Source organism: Convolutriloba macropyga, chromosome 2 (genome assembly GCF_964194025.1).
Source record: "Convolutriloba macropyga chromosome 2, txConMacr16.3, whole genome shotgun sequence".
Lineage (NCBI taxonomy): Eukaryota > Metazoa > Xenacoelomorpha > Acoela > Convolutidae > Convolutriloba > Convolutriloba macropyga.
Window position 1 is genome coordinate 9,283,853 of NC_134469.1, and position 9,497 is coordinate 9,293,349.

The 9,497-nt window shown below is 36.7% G+C and overlaps 2 protein-coding genes across 2 annotated transcripts in view; one reads left to right on the top strand and one right to left on the bottom strand.

Annotated features, from left to right (window-relative positions):
- LOC142356259 (serine/threonine-protein kinase MRCK alpha-like) overlaps positions 1–9,497 on the top strand; it is a 521,049-nt gene that overhangs the window by 417,333 nt on the left and 94,219 nt on the right. The gene's annotated exons all lie outside the window — the stretch shown is intronic.
- Positions 2,604–9,192, bottom strand: LOC142335108 (TLC domain-containing protein 5-like). The gene is made up of 4 exons (XM_075383461.1): positions 8,865–9,192; positions 5,123–5,354; positions 4,239–4,447; positions 2,604–3,064 (listed from the first exon to the last, which is right to left on the bottom strand). The coding sequence occupies exons 1-4, from the start codon at positions 9,049–9,051 to the stop codon at positions 2,862–2,864; spliced, it is 831 nt and encodes a 276-aa protein (XP_075239576.1). The 5' UTR covers positions 9,052–9,192; the 3' UTR covers positions 2,604–2,861.

Here is a 9,497-nt window from a genome sequence, read left to right on the forward strand (position 1 = left end):
AAAAACCTGAATAATGACTGTCAAAACTTGAAAAAATGGCAAAAATTGTTTAAATTTGTGATGTTAAAATCTGGCAGGACATTCCATTTAATCTAGAAATTACACAGTAACCTATTTTCAAACCTAGAGGAGGTTCCTTGGCTCGTGAGGCTGAAAAAATCTAAAAACGACAAAAATTTTCAAAAAAACTTGAAAAAAGCAGGTTTTATCAAAAAACTGATACAATTTATGACATTAAAAAGTCAAACTAATCCATGGCCAAAAAAAAATTGTCAGTAAGTTATTATCGAACCCCCTAGGATGTTTCAAAGGGGCTGACGGGGGTTATCAAACCCCTTAGTTTAGGGACTGACGGGGGGAGGGGTGAGGCAATAGTGGGGGGGGGGCTCAACAGTGGGGTTGTCTTCAACCTCTAAGAACCGCCCTTCACACCATAGGTATAAATATAAGTCTCCAAAACAGTTTGAGCTGAAAGGCTCTAAGAGCACTTAATGCCCGCTGGGCGCTACCTGTTTATCCCGTTTTTGTGGACGAAAAGTCAAAAGCGTCAGACGTAAAATCGGTCAAGCAAAAAATCGCATTAAAAAAGACCGACAGGACTACTATAAATGCTACAAATTTCGTTTGCGAGCAATTAAAAACATTTGTGGATGGCCAATTGTATAAATGAACTAGCCTAAAAAATTATGCAGAGAACTTCAAAAATGGATATAAGCAGTCATTTATTGGCTTACTTTGATCAATTTTAGCCGACTAAAGTGCGGCATATGCAATCTCTGCCGACTAAGAAACATAACAGACGAAGTTTTGGCTAGGGAGCGGAGCGGATCTAAACCTCCATGAAAAAATTGCAAATATTTTAAATTGCTTAAATTCGTAATATTAAAATCTTTAATTACATTCCATTACATCTACAAACTATGCAGTAACATATTATCAAACCCTAGAGGAAGTTCCGTGGCTCTTGAAGCTAGATAAACCTAAAAATTGACAAGAAACTTCATAAAAACTAAAGAATAATTGCAAGTTTTATAAAAAAAAATTGCTAAACTTGTGATATTAAAAGGTTGGAAAATAATTCATGAACAACAAAATTTTCCAGTAACTTATTATCAAACCCTAGCGGAGGTTTTCGGACCCTTGAGACTCAAAAAACCTGAATAATTACTGCCAAAAAATTGAAAAAAAGCAAAACTTGTTAAAATTCGTGATGTTTAAATCTGACAGGACATTCCATTTAATCTAGAAATTACACAGCAACCTATTTTCAAACCTAAAGGAGGTTCCTTGGCTCGTGAGGCTGAAAAAATCTAAAAACGACAAAAATTTTCAAAAAAACTTAAAAAAGGTTTTATCAAAAAACTGATACAATTTATGACATTAAAAAGTCGAAAAACTAATCGATGGCCAAAAAAATTTGTCAGTAAGTTATTACCAAACCCCTATGATGTTTCCAAGGGGCTGACGGGGTAATCAAACCCCTTAGTTTAGGGACTGACGGGGGGGAGGGGTGGGGCAATTTTGGGGGGGGGGGGGTGTTCAACAGTGGGGTTGTCTTCAACCTCTAAGAACCGCCCTTCACACCATAAGTATAAATATAAGTCTCCAAAACAGTTTGAGCTGAAACAGAGCTGAAAGGCTCTAAGAGCACTTAATCAAAAGCGTCAGACGTAAAATCGGTCAAGCAAAAAATCGCATTAAAAAAGACCGACAGGACTAATATAATTGCTACAAAATTCGTTTGCGAGCAATTAAAAACATTTGTGGATGGCCAATTGTATAAATGAACCAGCCTAAAAAATATGCAGAGAACTTCAAAAATGGATATAAGCAGTCATTTATTGGCTTACTTTGATCAATTTTAGCCGACTAAATTGTGGCATATGCAATCTGCGCCGACTAAGAAACATAAAAGACGAAGTTTTGGCTAGGGAGCGGAGCGGATCTAAACCTCCAAAAAACTGACCCTTACCATAATTTTATGTCTTCTCAGCAGCTTCGTTTATTTGTAGATACTAGCAAAACTTCCCAATAACTTATTGCCATCCGGGCTTCACCTGTTTAATACCGTTTTTGACGACAAACATTCAAATCCTCAGAAGAAAAGTCAGCGGTACCAACAATCGCATTAAGAGACAAACTACCAGGATTCATTAGAATTTCTGCAAACTTTACAAACCTAATATTAAAACCAATCGAAAAGTACCAATATCCTTGACAAAAATGCTCAAAACAAATTGTTTAACGAAAACACTTTGAAATATCCCCATCGAACGATCAGAAATGGGACATTACACAATTCTTAACCGAATTCTAAAGAGAACAGCTCCGATCCGCTGTCGCTGTAGCGGTTATTGACAAGAAATGCGTAAATTACAGAACTCGCTTAATTTTTAAAACTGTATGTAGACCAAGTAATCAAAAGGGTAATACGCCTTCCCTTTAAAGCGAGTTGTAAGAATATCTGTTTTCGGACTATTTAATGGGTAGCAAGAAACAAAGCAAATGGATTTGATAAAACAATCACTGAAATAGATTTCAAACTAATGTAAAAAGGACAGAAAAACTGACTACCCTGACTTTCTACAACTTTGGAAATAGGCTAAAACGATGAAAATAAATTTCAGCTTTGTTAAAGGTAAATTTTACTTTGATTCAAAGGGTAAAACAACGCGAACATAATTTACAAATCAGAGATTAAAATATACTAATAAATTCATTAATGATTGCAACATTGATCAAGTTACATCAAGGTACATCTAAGGAAAAATCTGCAAACTTATAAAAATTCAATTTTCAACTCAGAATCGGCTTTTCAAGGAATCACTCATTTCATTTCACGAACTCCTCTTCATTTCAGTTCACGAAATAGCCATTGCTTGAACAACGGTACTTACTCCGTTTTGATATTGATGATGATTATATCCATTTTTATATTCAACAGTGTCACATTTCAGGGATGTCATTGGCAGCACATTAGCTTTCGGATTGTTTTTGGAATTAACTCCGGGTAGACTAGTTTTACGTTTCGTAGATTTGGAGCCGAAGAAGTAGATTATATAGCCTGAAAAATAAACATTTTTTTCAAGATCAAATTATTCATTTTGTGGTTCATTATATCACCTAATATAATTAATTTTGAGTATCAAACCTTTTTACTTTACGGCATGCATTTGAGTACTTTTTTAAACCCTTCTCGATATTTGAATTATTACTTCACCGGTATGACTGAAAAAAAAATTTCATTCGGGCAATTTTTGCAATTAAAAACATAGCTGGCAGATTGCCAGAAAATAGCCGCAATAGATTCGTAGATCGGCAGTCTAAAAAAAACAGTAAAAAAGACAGACCAAAAAAATTCGTCTTTTCATTGAAGGCTGATCTGTTATATTTTGATTAAAATATAAGTTGTATAAGTTATTGCTGCCTCTATTAGCTGATCTCAAATAACCTTAATTTAGAGTGATACACACCCATTTGACCTTATCTCTTTGAATTAAAGTAAATAAAAGTCAATTTCAAAGTGAGGAAGTCATTTTTGAGAGTGAGGTAAGTCAAGTGTGACCAAAAATTTAATCACGCGCATGAACAAAAAAACTCGCTCCACTAAGAGCGAAAAATGACGTCACACATGCAATTCAGTTGAAATTGCATGAATGAATGAACAAAAAATGGCTGTGACGTCATATGGTCGTAACAAAAATCATGACGACGAAATAAAAAAAACATAGCAGGACAAGTCCTGACGCACAATTCAAAGAATTTTCATTGACTAACCAGAAAACTAGACCTTGAACGGACAATGAATGGATTGGGAAAACCATTTAGAAAAAAATCCGATCCACAAAATCGAAAAAACAGTAAAAATCAAAGTGAAATTGCCGCATGTGAACAAAAAACCACTAGCGAGAAAGTGAATTTTTGTTCAAACACCGTTTTCTCACTCTGCTTTAAATTTAGAGCGAAAAAATTTCACGCCGCAAAACCACTCGCTTTTTCGCTCCACTTCCTGTTTCGGCGTGACCAAAATCACTACTCCAATTTGACTTCAAAAATCATGAAAATGTGTGAACAGATCTTAAAAAAAAAGACAGCGCCCCAATACAATTCAAATTCTTTGAATTGTAAAAAACCAAGAGAAGGCCAATAATAGCCTCAGCTATCGCTGTGCGGCTATTAAAAATACTTAAAAGAATAGAGCTGATCGGTTTATTTCTTAACTTTATGTGCAATCTCACCTGCAATGTCGTACATGAATATCCACCCCACAATGTACATGCCAGTGCCTCCCACTTTGATGAGGAGGGTAGGGCGGGGGTGTAGCCAGGTGGTGATTAATAAGTAGGTACCCAGAATGATGCGGAAGGTGAAGAATACCAACACGAACACGATGTTGTTCACTTCGTACATTTTCGTGTCTCTCAGACCCATCTCTTTCAGGAACCATCTTCAAAAAAAATCCGTTGTCTTACTTTGCCATTCCTTTATAAAGGTGAATCAAGAGCAGCCTTTACTAAGAAAGGGAAACAATTTTTTAGAGTTGCAATTTTTTTTTCAAAGCAAGGTCAAGATCAACTTTTGGCAGAATTTTTGAAGAAATTTTTGAGAAAAAGTTACCCAATGTAACAATCATCTTGGCAACTATCTATCCCGTTGCCCCTCTCCTCTGGTCTCATTACTTAATTGTTTTTCACGTACGAAAATTTTATATGCACTTAAAATCGGAAAATATATTCTTCAAGTTAAGGATAACTGAAAAGCGTCAACAAGCAATACATTTCCCAGAAAGCTCTGTTAGGTTTAAAAATAGGTCTGGTCTGTTCACGCAATACTTGTAGCTCTTTTTGAAATTAGACCCAGTTATTGCAACGATTATTGTAAAAGGAGACCATTTTTTGTCCGATGCCTATAAAGAAAGCAGAGACCCCCTTGATACCCATTATCCCATTACCCACAAAAAATTACTCATTATTGGGAAAAATTACCCATTACCCACAAATTTGTCAAAACTGCTCCAGCATAGTGGATGTAACTATTGTCATTTCATCACTCTTAAAATGCAAACAGTGTATACTACAAAATATCCTAATCTGTTATGGATTGGTAACATGGAAGCACTAACCGTATTTGAAGGAATGGATTACTGGCTTCGGCACCGAATACTGTGCCCATAAGCTCTGTTCCACTATGCTCAGTGTAGAGCACGTAGAAGAGAGCAGTGATGCTAAGGAGGTGATGGATCAACATGACTCTGGACTCCTTCGTGGGTTGAAGGAGACACCAGACGAAGTCAAACAGGAAGTAGCCAAGACAAACGGACACTATAAACTCCTCTAACATGGTGTTGGGACCACCTGAAATTATGCAAGTCTATCAACTGTCGGCCCAGTAAAACATCTAATCTTCTTACCAAACTAAACGTTTAAATCGCTAGTTTACATTAAACACTACCTGTTTTCAAGGCGCATTTTTATGACAATTCTACTGTTACCGTGAACGAATTTTAACATGAATCGGCGTGTTGTCATCAGATTTCAGCACAGGAATCTTAAGTTCCAGAAAAACAATAAGCCAACTACTTATAAAGTAAATCCATTTAGAAGACGGCCAGTTTCCAACAAGATAGGGCAATTTGCCCCCTTATCGCAACCGCAAGCTTGAAAAACTGCAAAAATTTTATTGCAGTTTTTTTGTGTTTAAGTTGGAATTGCCGATGTATTATATGACTTTTGCTGTTTTTGATAAATGGGTCTTAAGATGACGTTGATCACATTTCAGAAGTTTTGTGATATGTCGAGAAATTCTTTCTAAATATAAAATAAAACAAATTTCTCGCCTTCACAAAACCTCTATGACCTGTGACCACCGTCAATTTAAGACCGTCAATTTGATAGGCGAGGGAATGGCTTCGGCTGTAACTATCTGAAGCCTATCAAAGTGATTCACAAACATAACCGACTAACGTCGGGCGAATTGCTCTCAAACGACCGGCGAGCGGTTGGCTTCGTCAGTAGCTAGCCACGGGGGGGGGGGGGGGTGCACTGGGGGCTGATGGGGGCAACACTGGGTTGGGGAGGGGGGGCAACAGCGCGGTGGGGATGGGGGTCAACGGGGGGGGGGGGGGTTTCTCAACCTCTCAGAACCGCCCTTCACACCATAAGTATAAGTATAAGTCTCCAAAACAGTTTGAGCTGAAACAGAGCTGAAAGGCTCTAAGAGCACTTAATGCCCGCTGGGCGCTACCTGTTTATCCCGTTTTTGAGGACGAAAAGTCAAAAGCGTCAGACGAAAAATCGGTCAAGCGAAAAATCGCATAAAAAAAAAGACCAACAGGACTAATATAATTGCTACAAACTTCGTTTGAGAGCAATTAATAAGTAAAGGCGGGGTAATTTAGTGTGAGAGTTGTCCTTATAAATATGAAGTTATGCTTTCCAGCAACAATGTACACTCAGAGCCACTTAGACTAAATGATAGCTCTTTAGCAGCAAAAAAAAACACAAGAGAACAATATTTAATTCAACATTTGATCGAGAGCAATAAAAGAAGAGAAAGAAAACATAAACCGATTAACATCGGACAAATTGCTCTTGAACAACAGGAGAGACAATTTAATTCAAGGGCTGTAGTCAAGATAATTTTTTCTTCATGGGTGCAAACATCCTATCAGGGAGGGAATTGAATCCCCGACCTCCCTCGGCTATCAGGCCCTTGGGATTTCCTCGGCTAAAACCACTTATAATTCAGCAACAAACTTTACTTTGGAGTGAGAGCAACTGAGATCACTAAAAAATGAAGCGGAGAAAGGTAACAAGAGTCACTTGAGAGGGCAAAGAATCTAGAACAAAAGCGCAAAAATGGTCGGGCAAAATTTTTCATAAAAGCACACGTTTACATAAATTGCTTCAAACGTCGTTCCAGAGCAATTAAAAAGGAATAAAAGACAACAGTAAGAAAATAGAAAAAAAAATAGACAAAGGCAGAGAGACAAAAGAAAATGAGCGAGAGGGAAGACAAAAATAGGAAAGTCGAAGAAGAAGACGAAGACCAATAGTATATATAGAAAAAGAGATAGCAAAAAGCAAATTAGAGAACAATAAGGAAGAGAGAAAAAGCAACAGAAAAAAGAAGAGCAAAAATAGGGACGAAAAAGCTGGAGAAAAAAGATCAAAAATATTACAAAAGACAATGCCTTAATAGAATCTGTTAATTGTAAAACCAACTAATCGCCAAATAGTAACACTCAACTACCACTTTTATAACTATTAATCGAAAAAAAATAGTGACAGTCAGAAAATACAGAGCGCGGAAACTAATGAGAAAAGTTGAAAAAAGAAAGGCAGGTGCATTGTTAACCAGAAAAATTTCCAAACCATGCACCTCATGTTTCTTAGCCCTACTCAATGCACTTTTGCTTCTCAACCCGTAGACCCAGGACTTTTCAGCTGTTTTTGCTGAACACATCTTTAAGGGTTGTTAAAACATGCAAAGATAGGCGCTTAAACATGGTGCTCAATGACTGTAGACGTTGAATTAAAATATAGAAGATATGAGTTGACAGAAAAATCATACAATTTTATCAGTCCTCAATTCTAGAAAACTCTAAGATTAAATAAGTAAATTATCCAGTTAGATGTTTGTCAGCTTTAGGCAACCAGCAGTGAGTTGAAAACCCCGTGAAATATGTTCAATTTGAACATAAATCTTCATATTGCAATTAGTCGTTTCAAGCAATGGAGGCATGATCAAGTGTTTCTTACGAAAAAAGTAGACCTAAATAGTTTACCATGTAAAAATGCGATTTGAGCGTTTACTATTGTAAACGAGTATATTGTCATTTCTATGAAAAATCAGATGAAGTTTTTCCGAAAGATTCGATGATGTAAAACTAAAAAGAAACGGAATATCGAGAACGTTTTTATATCCTCTTCAGAAACAGACACTTACTAGAAAACTTAATTTTGGGTACCTTTAAATTTCCGTATTAGTTTTCATACACTGAACATCAAAACTAAGTTAGCGCTGTTTTTCATATCACTGCCCCTTTCCAACAGCGATCTTGGCAGCGTGTTAAATTGACAAAATGCATTTTAATTTGCCATGAACATTTTGGAGAAACGACATATGATGAATTCACGAAAACTTTCTCCGAAAGAAGATCCGATGGTGCTCCTCATATTGACGACGTGATAAGTTAGCGTATGTCACAATCACACGTGGTCAAGATCGCTACAGTCGGCGAGAAATGTAAAAAAAAAACTGTTCCGAAAACCTTTCACAAATTGGTTCAACTTCTTGTCGAATTTCGAATCATAGCTTAGTAAAATTTTAGGTTGCTAACGTTTTTTTTTCCATGTTTTTGCCGTCAGGCGCCATAAGGATCAAACGAAGCCAAGCAAATGAAAAATTGTATCTGACATTGAAGGCCCTTTAAGTAATTGAACCATTAATGCCTCTTCTCGCATTATGAATAGAAGCTGTTATCTATGAACTGCCAAAATTTTCCCCACATACGTTTCTAAAATGTCAGTTCTAAGCTAGATTTAGTAAGGCTTAAACACAGGATCAGTTCAGTTATAGTCCCTTAAGTTAAATTTGAAGCTGCTACTAAGTCTGCTCATCAGATTCCGCAGTATTAAAACAGTGTGCTTAAAATGTTGAACGCAAAACGGCAAACATGACAGGACCGTTTAGTTAGCAGGACTTTACTAAATGGTCCTGTCCTGTTTAGTTAGGAGTTTACTAAACGGCCCTGTCCTGTTTAGTTAGGAGTTTACTAAACGGTCCTGTCCTGTTTAGTTAGGACTTCACTAAACGGTCCTGTCCTGTTTCGTTAGCAGGTTAGTTAGTTAGCAGGACTTTACCTTGATCAGTGAAGGGCCAGGGTCCAAATATCAAAGCAGAAGTAGCGGAAGAGAACAAGCAGAACACCCCGTGAATCAAAGTCACCACCCTACAGTTCCACTCAGGCGATTGATGTCCACAAATGGCAAATCTATTCAGCAGTTTGTACAACACAAACCAAAAGATAATCGAAGCCACAAACAACATGCTGATGTCGAAGTGATGTGTGATAGCTGATTAAATGTACAAATAGCTTGTATACATTTAGTTATAAATCCTTATTGCTAACAATCTACTGCTTCTAAGGTTAGTTAGCTAGCGGACATTGTTATATTTACACGCTCATATAAATCTGAAAAGAAATTTAGTGGTTTTACATGTTTAACTTCATAAATTATTGAAGACTTAAAATATATTCAGACTGTTTCTCGATTCAGATGCAAGCAGGACTCATACGACAAGGATCATCCAACAATTAGCCACTACGCATTAAAGACAAACTTTTTGCAAAACTCAATCAAGTACATGGCGGAGCAAAAAATTATTTTTTATTGAAATATGGATAATCTCTTCGCTGCTAAAAAAAATAATAAAGGGGAAAACATAATATTCAAGCTTTCCACTATTTGAAAGCCCCCTTGATCATCTAGAAG

Bases quoted from the DNA above. Each gene is read 5' to 3' on its own strand.
- LOC142335108 (XM_075383461.1), bottom strand. From the start codon at position 9,051: ATGTTGTTTGTGGCTTCGATTATCTTTTGGTTTGTGTTGTACAAACTG. The intron at 4,448-5,122 runs GTTAGTGCTTCC...TTTTTTTTGAAG, and splicing joins AATCCATTCCTTCAAATACG to ATGGTTCCTGAAAGAGATGG. The intron at 3,065-4,238 runs GTGAGATTGCAC...TTTATTTTTCAG, and splicing joins ATTCATGTACGACATTGCAG to GCTATATAATCTACTTCTTC.